This window comes from Lynx canadensis, chromosome C1 (genome assembly GCF_007474595.2).
Source record: "Lynx canadensis isolate LIC74 chromosome C1, mLynCan4.pri.v2, whole genome shotgun sequence".
NCBI lineage: Eukaryota > Metazoa > Chordata > Mammalia > Carnivora > Felidae > Lynx > Lynx canadensis.
The window spans coordinates 123,826,187-123,854,164 of record NC_044310.1 but is presented as its reverse complement, the minus strand read 5'-3'; the positions used below and the strand labels follow the sequence as shown (position 1 = coordinate 123,854,164).

The 27,978-nt window shown below is 40.2% G+C and overlaps 1 protein-coding gene across 1 annotated transcript in view; it reads left to right on the top strand.

The window, feature by feature from the left end:
* The window catches only part of NCKAP5 (NCK associated protein 5), a 579,104-nt gene that overhangs the window by 334,914 nt on the left and 216,212 nt on the right, over positions 1-27,978 (top strand). The window contains exon 6 of the mRNA XM_032594105.1: positions 1,850-1,999. Within this exon, the coding sequence (XP_032449996.1) occupies positions 1,850-1,999 (150 nt within the window). The remainder of the gene's footprint in view (positions 1-1,849; positions 2,000-27,978) is intronic.

Below are 27,978 nucleotides of genomic sequence, written 5' to 3'. Positions count from 1 at the left end.
AAATGGTAGATCTGGAATCCGGTTGTCATATAACCAAGTCTTTTGGTTTCTCATTCTCCACACCAGTAGCTCTTGTTTGTTTTAATTAGGTGTAGAATCCTAATTATTATAAGACATAAAGGGAGGAAGGGGGAGAAAAAACGTGGAATTGGAGGAACGAGCAAACCATGATTCACACAGAGAAATAGATGTAGATGGCATTTTTTAAAACATGGCTTGCTTTACAACCCCAGTTTAGTGTTGAGACTGTAATTACAGTCTCAAATCTTAAAAGAGAAATAAAAAGGACCTCTTCATTTCAATTAGTAACTGTATATACTTTATGTTCCTTATCATGGAAATGAAAGTGTGACAAGTGACCAGACCTTAAAGAATCAAAGTTATAAAAATGCTGTCATAACCTGGATTTTTGCCCTGCCCTGAGGATGTCCACCTTAAACTTGCCTGACATTTATCTGGGCTGAAATATATGTGCTATAGAAGTGAACATGTCTGCCTGTTGTATGTGGTTAAACATGCCGAGGCCTGATTTCATAAAGAGCTCTCACCTTCCTAACCAATTGTGCATTTCTATAGAGAGATGACAGAAGAAATTATATCTTGAAATCTGTATAAAAGAGTAGCATGAGTCAAGTTACCATGTGGTCTCCAGGTATATGTATATACCTATATACAAATACATGTATATCTATATATATGTACTTATACATTAAGACATATTTTACATACTTTATAATTTATTTTCAAAAATAAGTTAAATCAAACATTTTTGGAGCCTCCAAAGCACTTTTGTAAACAGTTTGGGAACAGTTTGAAAACCTGAATTTTCCCCCTGTAAGTAGATTGTACAGGGACCTAGAGGTTAAGAATTCTAGCTTTTGTGCTTCTTATTTGTAAATGATTTTATTTAGTGCTAAATGTAAAGAAGTCTCTCACCTCTGATGTTGCAATTTAGCCCACATGGTTGACAACCAGTTGTATTAAGACAAGGGCTTCTGCAGTGTGTTGTTAGAATTAAATAGTGTGATGGAATGATGTCACCTGGTTCTGGAGCACATGGGTATTAATATATGTATAGAATGGATGAGATTTTTCTTTTCATATGATATTCTCTTGACATTTCTTTTTCCCTTGAAAACAAGAGGCAATCATAAGGCTCAAATTAACACTTCTCAACTTCCCAAAGCTGCCAGCGATAAGGTTGAGTGAGGAGCTTCCAACAGGGAGGAAAGACAAGATAACAACATTTTATGTCTGCCTCAAGGCTATACGACAAATCCTGAAGTGTTAGAAAAGGAACTAAAGGGTCCTTAAGAGCTGTGTCATCAAGCCAAAGGAACTAATTGGTTTCAGCTTAGAAATCTGAAATCACTATCATTTCAATATTTCATAATATTTTATTTCCCCTTAGAATAATTAAATAGTTGTATGTCCAGTGACTTTAATGATCTTATGTTTTGGAGCTAAGCTCTTCACAAATCAAGGTATAAGGGTTGATTTATTCTTTTTTCCCAGTTTAGAGTACAGCTGAATTCCATGGTGCAGGTAAAAACGGATTAACCGCATGATCCCATCCTAAGGTTTTTGTTGGCTGGGTCAACTCCAACAGGGCAGAGGACTTGTGCATTCAGAGGTATTGACCCAATGGCTTTATCCTGCCAGGATTCATTAATTTCTCTGTTGTGTTTTACTAATATAAGCACCACTGAGAATTTGTTTAACAAAATCTTCTCTACCTCAGCCCCAAAAGAATGCAAAAGCAATAGAGAGGTTCCAAACTTTTATGCCTTAGACTCTTGTTTATTTTTCAGGGGAGATTACCGTAAGCAATAATTCTTTCTCACTTCAGGAAAAACTGTCAGAGGAAGAGAGAAAACACAAGGAAGCTTTGGAAGGTCTTCACATGGTGGTGGATGAGGATTCGAGGAGCGAAAGCAGCAGTGTCGACGATGGGAAAGAAAACACCAAACTGCTGTTGAAAAGATTGAAAGCTCTAGAGGTAAGAAATGAAACAATTTTTTCATGTTTGAGGAAAAATGACAGTGCTCTGCTTCTTTTATTAACATTGGTTTTGAGTGAGAATAAGTCTTCCTTTCTCGGTTCTCCTAGACAAATAGGATCCTAAGATCTCCCATTGTGAATCATTTGCAATTGATGAGTAGGCGGTTAAAATTTGTAGCACTGAGAGTCTTGCCCTAGTGACTCTGATTGGAATGCCTTAAAAAGTGTACATAGGACAATAATTCATTTTAAATTCAGTTCAGCCCTCAAACTGGATCAGTACTCCTAAAATGGCATGCACTCAAGGGAAGGTGCTGTGTGGTATTTCACTTTGTTTTCCCAATGCCTAATATAATGAATACTTGAGTGAGTGAATAAATAAAATATCCATTACTATATAAAGATGATTGCAAGAAAAAAATTTTTAAGTAGTTGAAGCATGTCTTAAACAAAAACAATAACAACCTATGTGGAAATTTAGCATAGAAAACAGATACATGTAGAGGTGAGGCTGAGCTAAGGGTACTTTAAGGAGGATTTGGAGCCTCCAGAGCGCTTTGGAACCACTGGTCTTTTATTTAGTGGCCTTTGACATCCCTGCAAGTGCTAAATCCTGAACATTTATAGAAGTCTTCAGAGAACATTCCAGTTATTCTTTTTTTAATTTTTTTTTAACATTTATTCATTTTTGAGAGACAGAGACAGAGCATGAATGGGAAAGGAGCAGAGAGAGAGAGAGACACAGAATCTGAAACAGGTTCCAGGCTCTGAGCTGTCAGCACAGAGCCCAACACAGGTCTTGAACCCACGAACCATGAGACCATGACCTGAGACAAACTTGAATGCTTAACTAACTGAGCCACTCAGGGACCCCACATTCCAGTTATTCTTGATTGATATCTCACATGCTGAAAGACTCAGTGAACATGCCTTTTTCTATGAGTTGATTTAGCATAGAATAGGAACAGAATTACTTTTAAACCAGCCTATGGTGAGCCCATCTCATCTTAACTAGGTGCAAGGATCCTTCAGCTAACATCTACAAAATATAGTTCAACAGTAGGGTCTACAGAAGCCTGAATTAATGTGAAGAAACAAGACCCCAGAGAGGTCTTATTTCCTATGCTTGGTTACTGCAATTCTGCCTCCAATCTACCATGTTGTCTATAGTGAGCATGCCCTTTCCACACTAATTGCCTCAGCAAAGGTAAAGCAAAAGAGTTAAGGTTATGGACTTTGGAGCCAGATTCCCATGTGGTTTTTTGTTTTGTTTTGTTTTTTGTTTTTGAATCCCAACTCTACTACTTTCTAGTTTTGAAATCTTTGGTAAGTTCACTAGGCTCTCTGTGCCTCTGTTTACTCAACTGCAAAAATGGGGATCATAACAGTAACCTACCTTATAGGGCATTGATGCAGAGTTAATGTCTGCACAGCGGTGCCTGGCACATGGTCTCCTCCATCCACCTACTGCAAGGCTCCTGACTTCTGCTAAATCATTTTTGTCCTTATTTACCTGGTTATAATGGTTAACACAAGAACTATGAATGAAAAAATTGAGCTACTCCACAAATGAGTGACTAAGGATTGACAAGTTAAGCAATTGATACCAAACATGGGGCAGAAGAGAAGTCAGTTTAGGGAGCTTCTGGCAGCTCCCCTGGGGCAAACAGCCAGGAATCAACCTTATTTTCCCAAAGCTTCTCATCCTTGGGTCATCTCTCAGACAGTCACTGAGGAAGGTGGGAAAACCTTCTCAAGGGAGACTGAGGTTGCTCTCTGAGACTTTTGAGAAAATCATAGCTTCGTTTAGAGTTTGAATTACCTGGATGTAATAGTAGAAATGAGTTGATACCACAGTTTCTTATTTCCCCAGAACCATGTGCTTAAATTGTTAGTTTTATTCCTAACTATAGTGACAGTTGCTCTTAGTTCATCTAATTGTCACTGAGACAACTTTGTGAAGGACATTTTATTTAATCAAGCTAAGAGGTATTTTAAAAATATCTTTGGCAGCAAATGTTTCTTAAACCCTCGCTGAGTAAGAGAGAAACAGTATTTTTTTTTTCTTTCATGGAGATCTTTATACTTCAGGCAACAAGTCTTGCGTCCATTAGTTGGATGCAATTGATTATATCACTAAGTGTGATTAAGCCGCACAATTTTAATCCACAAAAATATTTTATTTTCTAAATTAGTTTCTTCTGGTCACAGTGTCACTGCTCGTTTCCTAAAATTTTTTTGCTCAATATTAACTGAACTCTATCCTTGCCCACAATGCTCACCACCATCTATTTGAATGGAAAATAAAAATAGATATTCATTATATATATTTATATTTTTTAATTAATATATATGTGTGTGCATATAAAATACACATACAAACCATATATATGTGTCATACAATTTACATATGAATTTAATATTTTACTTAATTTAATGTTTAAACATCTATTACATGTGCTTTCTGTATAGGATCTTTTGCTTAAGTTAGCAGTTATTGTACAAAAATTGAATGCACTCAGAGCTGGGCATAGTCCCCCCACCCAGATGTATACACTTTAACAAAATGTTCCTCTGGAAGATGGCAGGGGAATTAACCATAATGCTTCAAACTTACTTTGGCAAAATTTGATGTTATATAACAAGATTTTAGGAAAACAAAAAATATTTTCCATCAGTGTATTTTTGAAACACTCACCTTTGTGTACCCTAATCTCTTGGCTCCTGGTGTTAGAGGAAGTAGAGAAGGAGGTTCCATAGGTTGATGGAAATCAGCCCTTCTTAATTCCTACTCCCCACACAGTTCCCAGGAAAGTGTGCAAAAGGAGAAGATTCATAGACTTAAATTCCAATATTATGTTCATGATTAATATTACAATAATATTCAAAAGCTACCTAAAACATATCTGAGGAGCCCCTGAATTTGAGAATTGAGCTCATATTGTCCAAGCACATTATTCCCTGACCTGAGGAGAGTCAAGTGTTCCCAGCCCCACCCCAGGATTGTTCCCTGTTGTGGTCCTTTCTGGGGCTTAGTTCCTACATGATTCAGCTTCAGTCCCTCTTTCTTTTCCTTTCAGAATCAACCTCATGTGAAACAGAATCCTGCTACTTAATTTTTCCAAAACCCAACCCCACAAAGCATATGGAGACACATATTCACTAAAGGGTACTCCATGGCAGAATATTTCAAAGCTAAGGGCTTTGAACTTGGTCTTTAGTTAGCTGTTTCCTCCAAGCTGTTTCCTCCAGCTACAGGGCATTTCTCCCTTGCTCCTTTCTTAGTCTCCTGGCACAGGAGGTGGCCAGGTCTTTCCTACCTGCTCCTTCTCCCATGGCCAAGGCCCCCATCACTAATTATGCAGAGCTCTATACTCTGTCCTTGTACTCCAATTCTGGTCTCATTCAATCCCATTCCCAGAATTCATCAAGGTATTTTGCTAAATAAGATATTTACCTTCCAAAAACAGCTCCAGGGCCAGAAATCAAAATAATGATTAATATCCCCTCCTCCCCCTCCCCTTATCAATTGTTTTCTCTCTGCTCAGTATCTTGGTTTCAGTAATTTTCAAGTGTTCATGAAGAAGGGTAGACCATTACCCTCACCACCCAGCAACTACTTTCCCCTCCCTAGATTGTAATATTTGTTTAGGGTCCTGATATCTGGTGGAGGAGCCATTTGGTGTATTTTATATCTGTGTCATAAGGGCCACATGGGTCATTCAGATGCCACTTGCACATTTGCTGTAACTTTATAGTGCCAGTTGTAGTGTTTTCTAAAAATGTTTCATTTCCAAGACTTGTGTTTAAGAGACTGCTTACTCAACTTAGGATCAAGCTCATCATTTCAGTAGCACTTCCCTGTCATAGGCCACATCTGTGAAAGGACCACCCTTCTCTCCAACCCTATCCCTGACCACTGTTCAAGGGATTTTCCCAGACTTCACCTCCACAATCCATTGACTTGATCTTGTGTCTTCCCTGGGTTTTGGCCTCAGGATTGCTTATGGATTTGCTTATGGGCATGTTCCTTGAAATACATGATTTGCTTGCCTCAGGCCCCTCTCCCCACATTCCCACTTGCCCTTTCTCGTCACTCATTGACCAGCTGCACACCTGACTAGAAAAGGGCTGGACATGCCCTTTTCTCACTCTCAACTCCCATAGCATCACTGATTCCCAGACTCTAGCCAGAGGGAGAGCAGGCCTGAGACAACCTGGGAGTTCTGAGCCTCCAGGTAAATGCTGATGCCTTAGCTATAGCCTCAAGGTCAGAGGAACTTGGCTTCTTATATAAAAGATTTACTTTGTGCAGAAAAATATGGCAATTAAATCTGTTAAAGTAGATAACAGCTTTTTCTACTCAGTTTTACCTTTCCATGAAAGTATGACAATTAAAGTGCTAAGCATAAGCATTTTTGCTAATCAGTAATTCCTATTTAAAATGAGGTAGTTTAAAATAGTAATTCTCAAAGCTGTCTGCACATCACAATTATATGTTGAGTTCATAGTCAATAGATACTTATTGAATACCTTCTATAGTCCAAACACTAGGAGTAGATCAATTTTCATGGTCCAAAACCCCAGTGAACAGAGACAGAAATTATACACTTAAATAATAAATAAGCAAGCAAACAGATAAATAGACAAATGGGTGACTCTGAAAAAGAAAAGTCAGGTGAGATAGTCTATGGAGAGTGGAGAATAGAAACAGAGGAGTTATTTACCTACAATGGCAGCTGATACCAGGCCATAAGTAACACAAAGGAGACAACTGAATAAAGACATGGACAGTGGACAAAGGACAAAGAGAAACTGCAGGTGAGGAAGCCTAGATATGGTAGAAAAGTTGGCAAGTTAGAGAAACAAAAGAAAGATCTTTGCCCTAGGACACAGGTATAAGGTTAAAAAATGGGAAGAAGATTAATTCGGAGGAGTAGAAAACGGCCAAACCCTTTAAAATCTTATAGGCCACAGTCACAGAAAAGACTTTGAATATAATTATGAATTTAAAGTGAAGTCCTCAGCGATCGTTAACTAGGGAAATAACATGGTCTGACTTGTGCTTTAGAGAGACAACTCTTGCTGCTTGTGGGCTAATAGCAGGACAGGAAGTCCAAGTGGGAGGTAGTTTTAGAGTCTAGATGGGAGGTGTTAGTAGACCAGTCTAGAACGGGTACCTAGGACTAATAGGAAATAATAATATATAATAATATCATTAGACCAGTGGACTAGAGGGGAATAATGATAGTGACAGTGGTGGCAAGCTCTGACTTAGAGCTTAGTATGTCCAAGCACTATTCCAGTTTATCTACCTGTCTGTGAATATAGACATACACATGTATGCACACACGTGCACATACACACACACACTATTTTAATCTATATAATAACAGTGTGGGGAAGGGTAGATAAGATTATCATCTCCATTTTACAAATGAGGAAACTGAGCCCCTAAAAGCTAGGTAAGTTGCCCAAGGCTATGCAGTCAATAAGTGTGAGAGTCAGAATTTGAACTCCAGTATGGTTCCACTATGTTATGGTGATAAGAAATGGTCAAGTAAGTATGTATTTTAGAAGCAAAGCCTACTGGCATTACTGAAGGATTGGCTGTGGAATGTAAGAGAATGTGAGAAATCAAGAGTGACCTTTAGGTTCGGGCCTTAGCAACTGAATATGGGGTTGTAGTAGATCTCTGAAAAGAGCCAGGCTTAGAGGAAAGATGACTTGGGGAAAGGAATATACTATCATCAGTTTGTTTTGTCCATGTTAAGCTGAGATTCCTACTAAACATTCAAGTGATGTTGTTTGGTAAGCAGTTGGATACTCAAGGCCAAGGTCAGGGCTGGAGGCATATAGATTTGAGAGTCATCAGCATATAGATGGCATTCTACGTTATGGGACTTAATAAGGCCACATCAGAAGTAAGTGTAAATGTGGACCTTAAGAGGGCAGAGGACAGACCCCGGGGGTGCCCCTCCATTAGAGGTCTGGCAGAGGATGAAGAGCTAGCCAACAAGACTGGGAAAGAGTCATTAGTGAGGTAGGAGGAAAATCAGAAAGGTGAGGTGTCATAGAAGTCTAAAGAAGAAAGTGTTTCAAGGGCAGCCTTGTCAGTACCATTAACAGAATAAGAAAGATAAAGCACGGAATCCATCACTGACTCTGGCAAGGGATGGGGAGAGCTAAAAGCTGGATGACAACAGTTTCTGATGTGAATGGGTAGGATGGCAAGGAGGTGGAGAAAACACATACAGGAGGCTCTTTTGAGAAGTTTTCCTGTGAAGTGGGGCCGACATGGGGACAGTCCTGCCTGAAGAGAGACACAGTACAAGCCCTTAAAAACAACAGCAAAGAAAAGCAGGGTACTATTCAGGGCATGCTAGTGTGCCAATGGGAGTGATGCAGTGGAAAAGACAAAATCCCTGATGCAGGAGAGAGAAATAGAAATGTAGGAGTGAAATCCACAGGGGGTGAAACCCGGGCAGAAACCGAGCTTCTAATACTTCAGGTGCCTAGATGACAACCCAGGAAACTCCAACGCGTGAGGTCTGAAATGGAAAATCAACATCTGTGTTGTCGTCAAGCCCTGTGGGAGATTGAGATGCACAGCCAGGATTGAGAACCACAGATGGTAGAGTCTTAGGGTGATATTAAAAGCTCCTCAAACACCTTAGGTTCAGTTCAGTACCAAACACAGTCTTGAGTAGACCTTTCCATGAATGTTCAAACTCAGATGCAGAAGTCCCACCCTCACATGCTCAGTGCCAGAGTGTGTTGGAGCCTGAGGAAAGCTTGTAACCACAAGTGCTCTGAAGCATCTTCTGCCCTGCCTGGATGGCTCCCCTGACATGGCAATGGGGGTGATACACCGGGCTTAGCTTTGGCTCTCTGCTGATGAGAGGAGGTGTCATTTCTTAACATTCCCAGTTAGCTTTAAGTTCTTACCTTGTCCTTCCTCTCACTTTTACCCTCTCCTATCCTAAGATAACATAAAAGGAAATTTTAAAGGAATAAAGCAGTACGCTGGTGGTAGTCTCAATAGAAATCCTTAACTGTTTCCTTCTCATCTTTAAATTCTATGACAGTCTGCTGACAGGTAACTCCAGACATCCCTGTCTGAAAGCATCTGCTGTATATCTTTCTCCTGATTAATTTGTATCCAACTGTGGGTCACCTAGCAACAATCACAAAGCTAGGATTAGAGACAAAAACTTCTCTTCAGCAAAGGGGCTTGAAGTTAAAAAAAATCCTATGTCAGTATATAACTTTTTACTAGCAATTTTCTGATTATAAAAGTAGCAGTCATATCATAGAAAGGAAAATACAAGGCAATAGAGATTGTAATCATACCACTCAGAAATAGGTTATATGACATGTCTATTTCCATTTTTTCTGTTGTACTTAATCAAATTAGAAAATTATAAAATATCACATTATACAGTTTAGTAGCTTGCTCCTTCGTGTAATAAATACATCAATATTATTTTTCTATCTTAATTCTTAAAATAGGATTTAATGGCTGTGCAAAAATTTGTCAAATGGATACAGAGTACCATTTATTTAATCTCTGGTTTAGATACTTAGGTTGCTGACACTTTTTCATTATTATAATGTTGTGTTGAAAATCCTGGTACCTAAGACTTTTATGCATATATTTTAATATAATATTAGAATATGACCATTCTTTTAAGAAAGTTAGGGGCTCCTGGGTGCCTCAGTCGGTTAAGTGTCTGACTTTGGCTCAGGTCATGAGCTCACAGTGCATGAGTTCGAGCCCCGCGTCAGGCTCTATGCTGATGACTCAGAGCCTGGAGCCTGCTTTGGATTCTGTGTCTCCCTCTCTCTCTGCCCCTCCCCTGCTTGCCCTCTGTCTCTCTCTCTCTCTCTCTCTCTCTCTCTCTCATTCTCAAAAATAAATAAACATTAAAAAAATTTAAAGTTATGCAAGTAGGCAGATCTCTTCATATCTAATTAAGAATAAATGGCTCTCTGAAATTAATAATTCCAGATGTGACTCTGGTGGGGACAGCACAGTTAGGGAAAAGCCCCCAACCCACCCTTTAGGGAGCCACCCTGGTTATTCAGTACAGGATAAAATGGTAGGATGGTTCAGGGGCTGCTCAAGCAATTCCAGAGATCTGAATTCTTTGGAAAACTTCACCATGCAGGCCATCCTGCTCTTCTTTCAAAGTATTGTTTGTGATTGTTCTTTCAATCACAAATCATAGAGGCTTTACTCTGGCTGAGTTAGGCAATAGCATGTTGCCAGAACTAGAGACTGAGGTATAACAATGGCTGGAAGCACAGGTGAATGCCGAGGTTCAGGCCGGTCAGGGAGCAGCTGCCCTCTCTCAGCTTTGCCTTCCTCTAAGTAGGTTCCATTCTTCTTTGTAAGTTTTTGTTGTTGTTTTTGTTGTTTTTTTTGAGAGAGAGAGAGTGAGAGAGAGAGAGAGAGAGAGAGAGTGTACATGCACACAGGGGAGGGACAAAGAGAGAGAGAATCCCACACAGACTCTATGCTCTCATGACCACGAGGTCATGACCTGAGCCAAAATCAAGAGTCTGACCCTTGACCAACTGAGCCACCGAGGCACCTCTGAGTGGGTTTCATTGTTACGCAGGCTCTCTTTATGTGTTGGCAAAGACGCAACCAGAAGCTTCCAGGTTAGTGTCCCACTGAATCAGCAACACCAGTGAAAGGATTGCTTCTCTTTCTAGTAGTTCTGTGAGAACTCCCAGACTCCAGAGAGGGGCGACATTGGCATGTGTTCATATCCTGGCCATTGGAGGGTGGAGCATCTCGACTGATAGGCCCATCAATTCCATGATCTGGCAAAGTTCTAGTGTTTTGGTTACTTAAATGTCAGAAATGCTTTCATATCACTCAGGAAGGTAGGTTGGTGCTTAGATATAGTCTTTTCCTTCTGTGCTTATCTTCTTTCTTCTAACGCCCTTCCACATCCTCCTTCACCTCCTCCTTTTCTCCTTCTTCTCTCGTCTTCCTTCTTCTTCATCCTTGCCACTCTCTCCCTCTTTCTATCTTTTCCCACTCCTTCCTCTCTCCCTTCTTTGGCATCTCTAGACCTTCACTGCTATGGGATGTTGGACTTACAAAGATCCATGGAACATGTTCTCTGTCCTTGAGACATTCATGCTGTTGGAAGGAAGACAAAAATATGCTAATTTAAATAGTGAAAATAATAATGTGTGTTAAAATATCCAAAAAAATTAAAAATTATGTACGAGAATCAATGAAACACCAAGATAGAAGTACCTGACTGGATTCTTTTCGAGAATGCATAGAGATAAGAAGGTGCCGCTTGAACCAAGTTTTTAAGGCTGTATGCAAATTTTACAGGCAAACAGTAAGAGGAGAAGCAGAGGGAGTTGCCTTGATAAAAGCAGCAAAGCCTGAACAAGTCTCAAGGAGCCACCAGCAAGTGGGCCTGCCTGAGTCTAGGGTACTTCTGGCCATAAATTAGAATGAAAACCTTTTCCTGTCCTCTGTGTAAGTGCATGGAAATACCCATCTACCCAACACATATATATTAAGAGATAACAACATTTCTTCTTTTTTTTAAAAGCTTATTTTTTAAATTTATTTTTGACAGAGAGATAGACAGTAAGCAGGGGAGGGGCAGAGAGACAGAGGGAGAGAGAGAATCCAAGCAGTCTCCTTGCCATCAGCACAGAGCCAGGTGTGGGACTCGAACTTACAAACCATGAGATCATGACCTGAGTCTAAATCAAGAGTGGGATGCTTAACTGACTGAGCCACCCAGGTGCCAGCCCCCCCTTTTTACAATTTACGGAGTTGTCTAATCACACCTCCGATCTGTCTAGAGACATCTGTAACTAACAGCCCCTCCAGCCCCCACAGTACCCTGGAGCTGTAGTTCCCCAGGAGCCTCAGTCCCGCTTACCACATAACATAACATGGCCAAACAAACACACGAGTGGCAGTGTGAACAGTTCTGAGTCTTGGGGAGAATATTTATGGCCTTAAAACTTAGGCCCCCACTGACTTTGGAGTGTAGAAAAATACGTGCGTGCCATAAACAGAAGTTGTACCAATCACTGAAAGCCTTTGATCGCCTCTCCTTGTCTTTCTGCCTGTCTCTTTACTATTGATGCGAGGGAGCTCAACTTGTCTGCAATTTACTCTCCCCAGTAACAGGCAGCTGAGGATTCCTCTTACCTTGGGTTTTGTTAGCATCTACAGCACTGTTTTACAGCAGCCCTTCTGGCCTTCCAGCTCCTGGAAGCTTGTTCAATCAAGACATAACCTTTTATCGGTTATGACCAACTGCTGAGGGGAAAGAAAAAGTCCTCAGTGGGAGGTGGTGGGCTCAAGTGTTAGGGCACCTGTGGCTACAATGCCCCTGTGGGGCCAGATCTGGGGGGAAGCTTGATGGAAATACCTCGGATGTTAGAAAACAGCCAATATGTCAGGAATTAATCTGCATAAATGTGTTACTTTGCCCTACTCAGATTTGCGTGGGAGCTTGTAAGAAAACCCCAGATCTTAGAGAAGGCTAATGCATCAAGGACTAATCTCCATAAATATTTAAGAGCCATCAAAGAAGAAAAATGAACCATAGAGCCAACATTAATTGTGCCCACAGATAATTAGAACAAAGTGTTGTTAATTGTGTGTTGGTTTAATGTTATGTAGCCGTGGCCTTGTTTTTTTTCCTGGAGAGTATAAATTTTGATGTCAGAAACTGAAAGCTGGCCGGCTTGATTAATCAAAAGGCCTCAATTTGCTCAGTTACAGCCAATTAGCATTTTAATCCTTATCTACAAAGTATGATTAAGCTTAGTATGTCATGAGTATAATTGGAAAACAAAACCCCAAATCTTGGTTCTTTTTCCACAGTGGGTGTCTGAGCTGTCCTAGATGTGACGCTTCTAAGTAACATACCTAAGTGTCATGAATAAAAATTAGAAGCTGTGATTCAAAAAGCAGTATGATTGATGAGCAGCCCCAGTTACAGAACCAGGGCATTCTATAAACTCTGTTCATTTGCTAGGAGAAAATGTTACACAGCCTTGGGGGGAGAAATGGCTCCAGAATGGGGTCCAGAAATGTGTCCTTGTTATATGCATAGGTATTACCTTTAGCAGCTGAGTCAGGAAATATGGTCACTCTAACACTATGAAGTGTTGTAAGGAATCTACTTACTCTGATTTCTCATGGCAGCCTTTTGAGGGGGATCTAACTCATTAGCATTCAAATCAGCCCCAACCCTAGAGCCTTTCTGCTTTGGGAGTGAGAAATACACAGTTTTACTTTATTACCAAAGCACTGTGACCAACTGCTAGAATGAATCAGGGATTTTGAGATTTGAACATGGCGGGGGAGGGGAGAGATTAATAAACGCAAAGGACCATGGGTGGAAGGATCTCCACAGTATTAGTTTAGATAATCACTTCTGTTTTAGAACCACATAAAATACATCTTTGGTCTTATTTGTGAATGTAACTTAGGAAATGTAAACATCCTCAGCGTGCCCAGTAGCATCCCTGGCTTCCTAATTGGGGCTCATTAGTGATAGCACACCGAAAGTCAGTACAACCTCTCTTTCAGAGCTCCATGTTCATAAGTATTTTCAACTAATACAGTGAAGTGGGGCTCTCCTAGAAAGCAAGTTTCCACTGTGCTTTCACGAAGGTGTGGTTTGTAATAAGTGCCTGTTGTTTGTTGGGTGAAAACACTGTCTCAACATAGCAAAGGAAAAAGAAGAAATCCTTTTACAGTTACAATCAGGGAACATAATCGGTTCAGGAAGCTTGGATCTTCTTTCTCAGGACAGAGAGGTTTCTGTCACTTGTGTCTCATTTGTAGCCGTAGCCACAGGAACTTTCTTAGAAGCATGACAAACACCTTTTCATGTGGCATCATTATTGTTTTTTGCTTTTTCTGTGCCTAGGGTCAAAGTCAAATTGGTTTTGGTAATCTCATAAAATACCAAGCTGATCATGAATTCATTTAGAGGAGACTGCCTCCTGCACGGTGTTGTAACTCGAGGGAAGTAGGTCATTCCAGCTTCAAATGAGCAGCAACTATGGGCAGACAGTGTGTTGAAGTGCCGATGTGTCTAAGTCCATGTGATAAAATGGGTTCCTGAGAAACCCAAATACCCAAAAATCCCCCAGCAGTCTAGTTTTATGAGAGAGAGACAAATAAGAAAAGAAATAGATTTTATGTTTCACCCCAAATTCAGTGTCTGGGTGTTTTCTGAGATGAATGTAAATTCTTGAAGGCAGACCCCACTTGTGGCCTCACCCAATTCTCAGTGCCCCAAAAGCGAGTCTGAAGGCCTCATCACAAAGGTGTTAAAAGCTTCATAGATCATCAGAACCAATCTAAATTATGCTCATTATTTAATAAGTATATACTGAATATAATAATTATAACAATTATATAACATTGCAACCTCTTGAGGCCAGCCGGATAGAAATACGGTAAATGTACTGGTAACACATTTTGGGGGAAAATATTAAAACATACTTATCTGATAATCTCATATGAATCTTAAACTGTATCAGCTGGTAATTCCAAAAGAAGGAATTTTTCAAAAATACTTTTAGTAAGGTGCATGCTAGGAGTAAATGTATAGTGAACAGATTAAAGTTTGGTCTGTTTAAAAAATTAATGTCTTTATTATAAAAGGCAGTTTTTCAAAGAGGTAGAGAAGAATTCTTTGGTCCTCCTCCTTCTCTTCTGTCACTCTTATATCCTCCTTTACTTACTCTCAGACAGGCAGACACACACACACACACCATGTGTATGTGCATTGCACACAACTGCGCTGCCCCCCTCACGCTGCATGGGTATCTGAGAATGGACATTCTTTTAGTGCATCTTGTGACTTAGGGACAATGGGATATTTTGCTTCCAAACGTCTAGACTGTCTTTCACTACTGATCCTCCTATTTTACTCACTCACCAGCTTCTCTGCTGCTTCTCATCACTGGGTAGATGGACAGAGACAGGGGGTCTCTTGTCCTTCTTCCTCATCACATTTCTTTTTGCTGATTTCATTTTGCTGGATCCTCATTGCTTCTGAGTTGGGATGCCAAACATTCAGTGGGGCATAATTCTTTTTATTCCATTTGTGTTTGCCTCTCCCTCCACATCATGAGTTGTTTAGAATGAACTGGCTAGTCACCTTATATTAATCATATGATATTTTAGTTTCTAAACTTGATTTATTTGTGCAGAGGGATTGCTTTTCACTTGCCAAAGTGGAGGTGTGAGGAGGAGGGAGGGGAGAAGGCAAAATGTTTACCTGGGTCTATGGTCATTTCCAAAACCAGGGCTTCTGCGTTCCAGCTGGCCAAGATTTGCCTCTGTGCTGGTGTCTTTCATCTTGGACTTTGCACAGAGAGAGCCTGGAGGATGGATCTCTTCGTACTCAGCCTCTCCTTTGAGGTTGTCCAAATAGCTTGTCACCATTTGTCACTCCACCTCCTAGACTCCCATTTGGTCCCCAGACCTTCACTCTGAATGGCCAATTTATGTTTTCTCCAACTGCTTGTCAGTGAGGCTGTCAGCTGCTGCTGTTTTCCCTGCCTCCCTGCCAAAGCCCCCTTGGCTGCTGGAGGTTGTGCTATAGGGAGTCCTTAAAGCCATTCTTCTGCTCTCTCAGGAGGCAGTAGTCCCTTTTAACTTCTCTCAGCAGCTATTTGGGCACCTGCTGCCAGCTGCTCTCCGCACATAACCGGCTGAGATGGATCATGTTACAACGAGCTGCAAACCTGCATATAGCCACAGTAGTCCCCCACACCAGTCATTCATAAAGAAGCCCACTTTTCTCTGGAGGCTCATTTGTATCATTGCTTCAGGAAAAGTACAGAGAAAAGATTCTTATGAAATAGTAAATGCATGGGATCTGTGTTGATGATAAAAGAAATAGAGTAAGAAAGAAAGAAAGACAGAAAGACAGTCATCACTACAGTCTACCATTATCTAAGCCAGTCTGCAGACACTTGTCCCCGCTCCCCTCCCTTCCTTGTATCCCTTGGGCATTCCTTCAGGAGGCACCTATAAGGATGCCAAGGAACTGGAGAAAGACTTCAGAAGCCCCCATGCATCTTGTGTCCGGATGATTTTAGTTTTGGTAGCAAGTTTGTGTATCTCAGCACTGGAGCTAATTTTATAGCAGAAAGTATATATTAATCCTTTCTAAGGAATAAGAAGCAATTCTCACAAGGCAACCTGGGGCAGGTGACAACTGAAACTGGTGAAGCAATGCAGTATATTTGTCCCCTAAAGTGTGGTGTTGTGAATTCACATTTCCCTTATCTGGGATTTAAGTTCCAAAAGAAAACAAGTGTCCTGTCAGCCCTAATGTGTGGGCTCCTGGAGGGCAAGGACAGATAGTGACAATTTCACCCTGTATCCCTGTTGGACAGTGCCCACAGGCTTGAATTGTGGTGTCTGCCTGCATCTTCCAGACCATGGACTCTACACATGAATACAAAGGTTTAAAAGCTGAAGAGGGGCCCTGCTTTAGTGATCGTAAGCCAAGATAATAGTCATAGTACTAGGCTGTCTTCCGTTCATGGGCTGCGGGGAATTGTGTGCTATCTGCTAAAGGAATCATTTTATTTTAAAATTACACATAATTACTAACACTGATAAACCAAGAAATGACAAAGCCCAGGATAGACTCACCTACTTTGCATCATTTCTAGTTTTCATTTGTTCTATTGGTACATAAATTAGCATATCTTATTTTTAAATCAACGCTGCTATGCAACACCATGTAATGACTTTTAGGCAGAGTTAACGAATCCATAGGTTGTCTTTTATTATTTTTAACACCCAAGATAAGAGCTTTTTTAAAAAATCCCAATGTTAACAACTTGAAAGTGTGTAATTCTTGTAGTTCTCCTATTCGATTTCTGTGTCTCACCATGCTTTTTCTTTTATTTAAGGATTGCCACCTGTATTTGAACCCACATTAAGCATGTGATAAACAAGTAACCTTTTAAATGAACCCTGACCCTCTGGGTAGATGTAGCATGCCCCTGGGAGAAAGAAGTCTTTATTGTATGTGTAGGAAACACCTGTTCATTGACTTCATCCATCTTTCTCAAATGCCTTATTAACTTTTGCTTTTCAAAAATAAATCCTGTGATAATTTGGTCTCATATATGAACTTCGGAAGGTGATAAAACATTCATGAAGTGAAGCTGCTAGCTCACTTTTGTAAGTTTTTACTTACCCATTGGTTTTCAACACAGAAATTAGAGATGGTTTGGGGAAGTGGGAGCAGTGAGTTTTTAGTGAGCACTCACAGAAAGATAGATGACTTCCGAGGGCAGCTGTTTCCCATAGGGTCATTATAAATTCCAAAGACCAGCAAAAAAATCATCATTACTCATTACCACTGAATTAAATCCGGGTGTTCACCCTGAAGACAGCCCTGGATATGATATCCGTTGCCTCTTTTCCTCTGGATGTCCTAGAAGGTCACCTATCTTGGCTCTGCCAGAGGACAGCCTGTTTCTTAAAAAGTATCTGGCTGAGAACCTCACTCCCAGCTGATTTACAGAAGTAGACTTGGACATTGATTACCAAAACAGCCTGAGAGGTGATCACATGGCCAGCCTCCTTTGTCTTCCCATCTGATGTCCTCACTTATCCCCCTTTTCACTCATTTCCTCTAGTTTTAGCTCCCTACCCCACTCCAAGAGTCTAATAGTTAAATGCAAATATCTTGGGATAACTGTCACATGAACACAAATTTTCTGACAAAGCCAAATGGGACTTGCCTGTACCTATTAGCCAAAGAAATGAAGGTAAAGAGAGCTTATCCTGTTTGGTTCTTGACTCCTCTGTACTTTGAAATTTCCCTAAAGTTGAGGCGTCATGGTAGAAAGGAGCTCAGAGACTGAACTCTTTAGTCCTTGGTTCAGAACCTGCTCCTATTATTAACTTTGGGGAATTTTATCAATACTTCTGAGCCTCCGCTACAGTGTCTCTAAGATGGGCTAATAATACATATGCAAATGCATTAAATGAAAAAGTAATGCTTTTCTTTTTTCAAAGTTTTATTCATTTGAGAGAGAGCATGCACAACTGGGAGAGGGCAGAGAGGAGAGACAGAATCCCAAACAGGCTCTGTACCAAGAGCACAGAGCCAGACGTGGGGCTTGAACTCACAGTTCGTGAGATCATTACCAGAGCTGAGATCAAGAATTGGATGCTCAACCCACTGTGCCACAAAGACTACTATATTTAAAAGCTAGCATAAAGTGTGGTATAAGGGACACTTCTTTCTTTCTTCTTAATTGAATAGCAGAATCTTAAGTCTGGGTAAGACGGGGGAAATTCTTTTCACCCAGCTTGTGGGAAAAGTGACCTTTGAGGAGTGACCTGTGCTCTACTAATCAGGCATCCAGATGATGGGACATACCTTTATCAGTCCCCACGTGCTTACAGATCCTCTTTTCTGCTCCTTAGGCAATTTTATTGCTGGCATTGATTGCCACACCCCCTGTGTGACTTGTTCAGCCCTCTGGTCTTCTCAGTAAGTTAAGGAGTTGGAGAAACCCCTGATAGTCCTCCTCCTTCTCCCACCCCCCACAGGAGGGATAAATCACTTACCAGTGTTTCATGCTTCAGGTGTGACTGTGGAAGGTTTGTGAGCCCCTTCCCGAGGCCCCTCATTTCCTCAGGGGTGTAGGTGTAGGGAACACATTATCCAAAATTCCCTTCTCCTGTCTTCTGAGGACCAATAGCACAGCCTTTCCCTACCAGGTGCATAGGGCGATGGACAGTTTTGGGGCCTGTCCTGTCTATAGCCTGCCTCGAGGTCTTGTCCCTGTTGTATGACTCAAGCCCAGGTCTTGTCCTCTGTTTTCATGGCGTTTGTCCAGTGGCTGTGCCTCTGGAATGAGAGCAGACTCACTAACCCCTGAACTCACCTGGGCAAAGTCTTCCCTCAGTCCCAGTCTTTCATTTGTCTTGGTTTGACTGCTTTCCTCAGATACTTAGGCAAATGTTTTCGGGGAAATGTTTCACCTGAAGCCCCAACCCCACTGTGCCCTTCTTTGTCCCAGGAAGGCAGTAACTCCTTAGCTGACAGTGGTACTTAGGAAGAATCCCAGGGCATTTTCACAATGTTTGTAGAGTAATTTTCTCTTATTCATAAAAAAACCCTTTTCTGTGTTACCTTACATGAGTATAGCTAGACATTCAAAATGTGGCTCTCCCATTTCTACAAAGCACAGAGTCTCAGGTTCTTCTCACTGGAAGAGAACATTAAGGTTATGTTTAACTCAGTGTCTGCCTACATTTAGGACACTGCCAATGGCAGGTAACCTATTTTTCAAAGCAGCCCAAAGAAGTGTGCTGCAGAGATCGAGCACCTGGCTTAGTAGAGAGCCAGGATTTGAATCCAGGGTACCACACCAGCCAGCTATGCCTTCGTGGACAAGTTACTCAAGCTTTCTATGCTATAGTTGCCCCATATTTAAACTAAAGATGATAATGAACCTAATACAGGGTTGTTAGAAGGGTGAAATGAGGTAACAAAAAATCCTCAGCACAGAGGTTGGCACAATAAGGATTCAATAAAATGGTAGCCAAAATTTTATTTAGCTATCATCCATCTTTGAGTGACTTTCATTTTTTAGAATTCTCTGAAGTCTAGTTCTGCCAAAGAATGCTCTTTCTGTCTCCCAGGGCCACGTGGGACAGTTCCATTCCTCTTCCATGACAAGTTGTCTCATTCAGGGACAACTACCATCACATCCTATCCAAGACTTTTTTCCTGCGGGCTCAATAGCCACAGTTTCTTCTGCTGTTGCATTTATGTAACATAGTTCCAGTGTATTCACCATCCTGATTCTTCTCCCTGATTGATCTCATTTTTAAATTGTTTTACTATTTTTTTTTTAGAGAGAGAGTATGTGTGAAGCAAGGAGAGGGGCAGAGGGAGAGAGAGAGAATCTTAAGCAGGTTCCATGCTCAGTACATAGCCCAATGCTGGCCTCTGTCTCACAACCCTGGGATTATGATCTGAGCCAAAATCAAGAGTCTGACACTCAACCAACTGAGCCACCCAGGAGACCCAATCTCATTTTTCCATATGCCTGGTGAGTGGGAAATCCAACAGAACATAATGACAGGTCCCACTTGAGCAGTAAAGGGCAAAATAAAATCTTGTCCCTCTTTCCCCTCTGCATGTGCTGCACACCTGTTAAATCACACCTGGTGTGTGATCACACTGTTGACCAATGTTGAGGCCACCTGCTCATTGTAACCCCTAAGTCAATCCTCTGTGCCATGTGCTGACACCATGTCTTTTCTTCCCCTTCTGGCATGGTGGTTTTTGACTAGAGTGTGGGGCATTGTATTGACTTAAATTTTACCTTGCTGGATGTATTCTAGTGTAATCCATTGCTTCAGGCTCTTGGAACCTTTCTGGATCCTGAGTCTTGTGCCCAACATCTGTGTTCCCCACCCTGTTCTGTGTCATCTGCAGATGTGTTGAAAAGGCACCTCTATTGTTTGGGGAAATAAGAAACTTATGACCCTCAATATAGTTTCCATAGCTAGCTAAACTCCTGTGACAATAAATTGCCATTTTACAAGTTTTCTTCCCTCATTTGTATAAGGAAGAGGTTGAGCAGAAGGTCTAAGATTTCCTCCAACTCTGTGCTTCTATGTTATCACACCTCCTTACCATACAGAAATAAAAATCCTTATTGCCAATTGTGATTTACCAGCTTTAAAGCTAATGCTGGCACATTTTTACCTTTCAAGTATGTATTTTTCAAGTGAGATATGCTAAAATGAACTATGTTCATATTGATAGAGAAGATATTTTACATAGAACTTATAATGAAGTTTCTGTTACAATGCAGTCTTAGCTGTTAAACTATGAACGATCCTTACTTCATCAGTGGTTAAGTCTTAAATGGGAATATAGGGGGAAATGTGGTGGTTTATCAATATAGAAACCCCATTAGGCAAGTCTAGAGAAAGCCAGTGAGATTTTGAGCTTTGGCCCCATAACACTCAATTTAGACCCTTCCCTAGTTTCAAGTCCAAGAAACTCTTACTTGAATGAAATTGATTGGTATCATTAAATTATTACAAAATAATAAGGCATTTCTACCTGGTATCAGCAGATTCTTTGACTTGCACTCTCATTTTAATGACTGGATGCAGATTACACAGGTTTTGCTAAACTGTTTATTTGCTCCTGCTAAGAGTTACTTGTCCCTATTGGCAGATAGAAACCACTTAGTTCTATTAGGCAGAGGTAGAGAGTCACCTAAGCATTTGTGGTATCTTGATTACTTTGACCTGTTGAACTTTGCTAATAAATGCAGCTGGACAACATTTAAGCCTGACTTTTGCTTGATGTAGCAGAATGCCTGACTGATCCTGTCATCTATTGGAAATTAAGGTTGATTGGCTTCCATAATGAGTTATTTTAATCAAGCTTTTGCCCAGATTAAAGTGTGTTATTCCTCATCCACCTTTAAAGCACATCATGACCTTTATGTCCAGAATTTTCAGACCTAAAATACACCTGCATGTCAGAAGATGTGAGCTCACGTGTTTAAAACAAAGACACCAAATAAATATAAGCAATTATGCCCAAATGCAAAACTTAAAAAAAAAAAAGAATCTAAACAAGTGATCCTGAACTTGTAGTTCTTCAACCCGCAGCATCAGCATTATCTGGGAACTTGTTAGAAATGCAAAGTCCCAGGCCCTACCTCACTCAGACTCACTGAATCTGAAACTCTGGGGAGTGTGGCCAGGAATTGTTTTCTTTTTTTCCCACAAGTTATACAGGTGATTATGATGCAAGCTAAAGTTTGAGAATCACCAATCTACATTATATTTTATGACCATTAATAAAAATGTTTTCAGGTTTAATGTTAATGATAAGGATGGCTAAACACCTTCTTTTTCTGCTTTGTCAATTAAGACCTGTTGATCAAACCCATTTTTAAACACCATAGACACTTAGATTGCCCAATGTGGGTGAGCATATCTGAAGTAATTTGTTTCCTTCCAAAATTATTGAGGAACTATATACCACATACATTGGAGATAAATCAAATAGCTATAGCTATTTAATTCAGTATTTTCTCATTTAGTATCTTAAAAGGTGCTCAAATACATTTGTCCAGGGGAGAAAGTACAATGGATCACAACAGTGGTGAATGATTACAATTTTGACAACCTTATATCTAATTACAGTGGTTTCTTTAATCAGTAAGCATTTGTTTGACCAGAAAGTATGTTTGTGTACATTTTGATGGATAATTGCAGAAATATGAGTCCAGGATCTTTTGGCTGCAGGTAACAACAAAAGCAAAATTCAAATTAGCTTAAAGAGATAACAGAATTTATCAACTTATGTAAAAGAAAAGTCCAGTAATAGCGTCAAGTCTCAGGTATTGCTAGGTCCAGGTTTCAGACAATATCACTAGAAAACATCCCATTGTATTTTCAGCTTTTCTCCTCTTTGGGTTATTCCATTTTCAGACAGGATCTTTCAAAATGTAGGAAAAAAGATCATTTGTAGCACTAGGTTCCTTTGCTACTGGCCTAGCAACCCCAATGGATAGAATATTATTCCAACTAAGGTCCAACAGGATCTCAGGGCTTACTCACACTACATGAGGTTGGAGTCCATTAGACTGTGCTGACTGCTGGCCCACTGAACTCAGCCATTGCATAACCATGGACATGAGAGATAGAGTTAGTTCTACCTAAATCTGTATGGACCATGAATGAGAGAAGAGTGGTCTACCAAAGGAAAATCAGGAAAGTTGCCAGAGAATGATACAATGGTTGCTGGAAGGTAGAAACAACAGAAATCTTGTCCTCAAAAGCAATAACAGAAAGGGATTTTTTTCCCCTTAAGTACATTCTCTAATAGATGTACTTAGTTTATACCAAAAATAGCACTGTGATTTGGGGAGAAAGGAATGCTAAATTGGGTATTAGCAACCTTGTTTTTCAGGATATATTTTGCTCCAGACCAACTGGTGTGGCCCACCAACAATGCAGACTTGACCAAGTTTTACTCACTGTCTTTCGTCTTCAGATCTGACAGCTTGGTTTTTTAGTATTTTTGCTTTTATCCTCAAGTGGAAGTTGAAGAATCAAGTTAGAGTAGGAGAAATACTTAAAATTTTGAATTCATATATGAATGTAAATAATGTTTATTTTCATTATTAATGTGTTTATTAGTATAAAAGTTAATTATGAGTACACTATAATTTATAAGGTTATTATAAAAAATTCAGAAGGAGAGTTCAAAATCACTCATAATTTTAACTATTCTTCCCCATGGTACAGTATTAGCATCCTATTTTGTTTTATTATTGTATTTTTTTCCCTGTATGTTTTTCTTTTTTTTTTTTTTTTTATATATATATGAAATTTATTGAAAAATTGGTTTCCATACAACACCCAGTGCTCATCCCAAAAGGTGCCCTCCTCAATACCCATCACCCACCTTCCCCTCCCTCCCACCCCCCATCAACCCTCAGTTTGTTCTCAGTTTTTAACAGTCTCTTATGCTTTGGCTCTCTCCCACTCTAACCTCTTTTTTTTTTTTCCTTCCCCTCCCCCATGGGTTCCTGTTGAGTTTCTCAGGATCCACATAAGAGTGAAACCATATGGTATCTGTCTTTCTCTGTATGGCTTATTTCACTTAGCATTACACTCTCCAGTTCCATCCACGTTGCTACAAAAGGCCATATTTCATTTTTTCTCATTGCCACGTAGTATTCCATTGTGTATATAAACCACAATTTCTTTATCCATTCATCAGTTGATGGACATTTAGGCTCTTTCCATAATTTGGCTATTGTTGAGAGTGCTGCTATGAACATTGGGGTACAAGTGCCCCTATGCATCAGTACTCCTGTATCCCTTGGGTAAATTCCTAGCAGTGCTATTGCTGGGTCATAGGGTAAGTCTATTTTTAATTTTCTGAGGAACCTCCACACTGCTTTCCAGAGCGGCTGCACCAATTTGCATTCCCACCAACAGTGCAAGAGGGTTCCCATTTCTCCACATCCTCTCCAGCATCTATAGTCTCCTGATTTGTTCATTTTGGCCACTCTGACTGGCGTGAGGTGATACCTGAGTGTGGTTTTGATTTGTATTTCCCTGATAAGGAGCGACGCTGAACATCTTTTCATGTGCCTGTTGGCCATCTGGATGTCTTCTTTAGAGAAGTGTCTATTCATGTTTTCTGCCCATTTCTTCACTGGGTTATTTGTTTTTCGGGTGTGGAGTTTGGTGAGCTCTTTATAGATTTTAGATACTAGCCCTTTGTCCGATATGTCATTTGCAAGTATCTTTTCCCATTCCGTTGGTTGCCTTTTAGTTTTTTTTTTTTTTTTATGAAATTTATTGACAAATTGGTTTCCATACAACACCCAGTGCTCATCCCAAAAGGTGCCCTCCTCAATACTCATCACCCACCCTCCCCTCCCTCCCACCCCCCATCAACCCTCAGTTTGTTCTCAGTTTTTAACAGTCTCTTATGCTTTGGCTCTCTCCCACTCTAACCTCTTTTTTTTTTTTTTTTCCTTCCCCTCCCCCATGGGTTCCTGTTGAGTTTCTCAGGATCCACATAAGAGTGAAACCATATGGTATCTGTCTTTCTCTGTATGGCTTATTTCACTTAGCATTACACTCTCCAGTTCCATCCACGTTGCTACAAAAGGCCATATTTCATTTTTTCTCATTGCCATGTAGTATTCCATTGTGTATATATACCACAATTTCTTTATCCATTCATCAGTTGATGGACATTTAGGCTCTTTCCATAATTTGGCTATTGTTGAGAGTGCTGCTATGAACATTGGGGTACAAGTGCTCCTATGCGTCAGTACTCCTGTATCCCTTGGATAAATTCCTAGCAGTGCTATTGCTGGGTCATAGGGTAGGTCTATTTTTAATTTTCTGAGGAACCTCCACACTGCTTTCCAGAGCGGCTGCACCAATTTGCATTCCCACCAACAGTGCAAGAGGGTTCCCATTTCTCCACATCCTCTCCAGCATCTATAGTCTCCTGATTTGTTCATTTTGGCCACTCTGACTGGCGTGAGGTGATACCTGAGTGTGGTTTTGATTTGTATTTCCCTGATAAGGAGCGACGCTGAACATCTTTTCATGTGCCTGTTGGCCATCTGGATGTCTTCTTTAGAGAAGTGTCTATTCATGTTTTCTGCCCATTTCTTCACTGGGTTATTTGTTTTTCGGGTGTGGAGTTTGGTGAGCTCTTTATAGATTTTAGATACTAGCCCTTTGTCCGATATGTCATTGCAAATATCTTTTCCCATTCCGTTGGTTGCCTTTTAGTTTTGTTGGTTGTTTCCTTTGCTGTGCAGAAGCTTTTTATCTTCATAAGGTCCCAGTAATTCACTTTTGCTTTTAATTCCCTTGCCTTTGGGGATGTGTCGAGTAAGAGATTGCTACGGCTGAGGTCAGAGAGGTCTTTTCCTGCTTTCTCCTCTAAGGTTCTGATGGTTTCCTGTCTCACATTTAGGTCCTTTATCCATTTTGAGTTTATTTTTGTAAATGGTGTGAGAAAGTGGTCTAGTTTCAACCTTCTGCATGTTGCTGTCCAGTTCTCCCAGCACCATTTGTTAAAGAGGCTGTCTTTTTTCCATTGGATGTTCTTTCCTGCTTTGTCAAAGATGAGTTGGCCATACGTTTGTGGGTCTAGTTCTGGGGTTTCTATTCTATTCCATTGGTCTGTGTGTCTGTTTTTGTGCCAATACCATGCTGTCTTGATGATGACAGCTTTGTAGTAGAGGCTAAAGTCTGGGATTGTGATGCCTCCTGCTTTGGTCTTCTTCTTCAAAATTCCTTTGGCTATTCGCGGCCTTTTGTGGTTCCATATGAGTTTTAGGATTGCTTGTTCTAATTTCAAGAAGAATGCTGGTGCAATTTTGATTGGGATTGCATTGAATGTGTAGATAGCTTTGGGTAGTATTGACATTTTGACAATATTTATTTTTCCAATCCATGAGCAGGGAATGTCTTTCCATTTCTTTAAATCTTCTTCAATTACCTTCATAAGCTTTCTATAGTTTTCAGCATACAGATCCTTTACATCTTTGGTTAGATTTATTCCTAGGTATTTTATGCTTCTTGGTGCAATTGTGAATGGGATCAGTTTCTTTATTTGTCTTTCTGTTGCTTCGTTGTTAGTGTATAAGAATGCAACTGATTTCTGTACATTGATTTTGTATCCTGCAACTTTGCTGAATTCATGTATCAGTTCTAGCAGACTTTTGGTGGAGTCTATCGGATTTTCCATGTATAATATCATGTCGTCTGCAAAAAGCGAAAGCTTGACTTCATCTTTGCCAATTTTGATGCCTTTGATTTCCTTTTGTTGTCTGATTGCTGATGCTAGAACTTCCAGCACTATGTTAAACAACAGCGGTGAGAGTGGGCATCCCTGTCGTGTTCCTGATCTCAGGGAAAAAGCTCTCAGTTTTTCCCCATTGAGGATGATGTTAGCTGTGGGCTTTTCATAAATGGCTTTTATGATCTTTAAGTATGTTCCTTCTATCCCGACTTTCTCAAGGGTTTTTATTAAGAAAGGGTGCTGGATTTTGTCAAAGGCCTTTTCTGCATCGATTGACAGGATCATATGGTTCTTCTCTTTTTTTTTTGTTAATGTGATGTATCACGTTGATTTATTTGCGAATGTTGAACCAGCCCTGCATCCCAGGAATGAATCCCACTTGATCATGGTGAATAATTCTTTTTATATGCTGTTGAATTCGATTTGCTAGTATCTTATTGAGAATTTTTGCATCCATATTCATCAGGGATATTGGCCTGTAGTTCTCTTTTTTTACTGGGTCTCTGTCTGGTTTAGGAATCAAAGTAATACTGGCTTCATAGAATGAGTCTGGAAGTTTTCCTTCCCTTTCTATTTCTTGGAATAGCTTGAGAAGGATAGGTATTATCTCTGCTTTAAACGTCTGGTAGAACTCCCCTGGGAAGCCATCTGGTCCTGGACTCTTCTTTGTTGGGAGATTTTTGATAACCGATTCAATTTCTTCGCTGGTTATGGGTCTGTTCAAGCTTTCTCTTTCCTCCAGATTGAGTTTTGGAAGAGTGTGGGTGTTCAGGAATTTGTCCATTTCTTCCAGGTTGTCCAATTTGTTGGCATATAATTTTTCATAGTATTCCCTGATAATTGTTTGTATCTCTGAGGGATTGGTTGTAATAATTCCATTTTCATTCATGATTTTATCTATTTGGGTCATCTCCCTTTTCTTTTTGAGAAGCCTGGCTAGCGGTTTGTCAATTTTGTTTATTTTTTCAAAAAACCAACTCTTGGTTTCGTTGATCTGCTCTACAGTTTTTTTAGATTCTATATTGTTTATTTCTGCTCTGATCTTTATTATTTCTCTTCTTCTGCTGGGTTTAGGCTGCCTTTGCTGTTCTGCTTCTATTTCCTTTAGGTGTGCTGTTAGATTTTGTATTTGGGATTTTTCTTGTTTCTTGAGATAGGCCTGGATTGCAATGTATTTCCCTCTCAGGACTGCCTTCGCTGCGTCCCAAAGCGTTTGGATTGTTGTATTTTCATTTTCGTTTGTTTCCATATATTTTTTGATTTCTTCTCTAATTGCCTGGTTGACCCACTCATTCGTTAGTAGGGTGTTCTTTAACCTCCATGCTTTTGGAGGCTTTCCAGACTTTTTCCTGTGGTTGATTTCAAGCTTCACAGCATTGTGGTCTGAAAGTATGCATGGTATAATTTCAATTCTTGTAAACTTATGAAGGGCTGTTTTGTGACCCAGTATATGATCTATCTTGGAGAATGTTCCATGTGCACTCGAGAAGAAAGTATATTCTGTTGCTTTGGGATGCAGAGTTCTAAATATATCTGTCAAGTCCATCTGATCCAATGTCTCATTCAGGGCCCTTGTTTCTTTACTGACCGT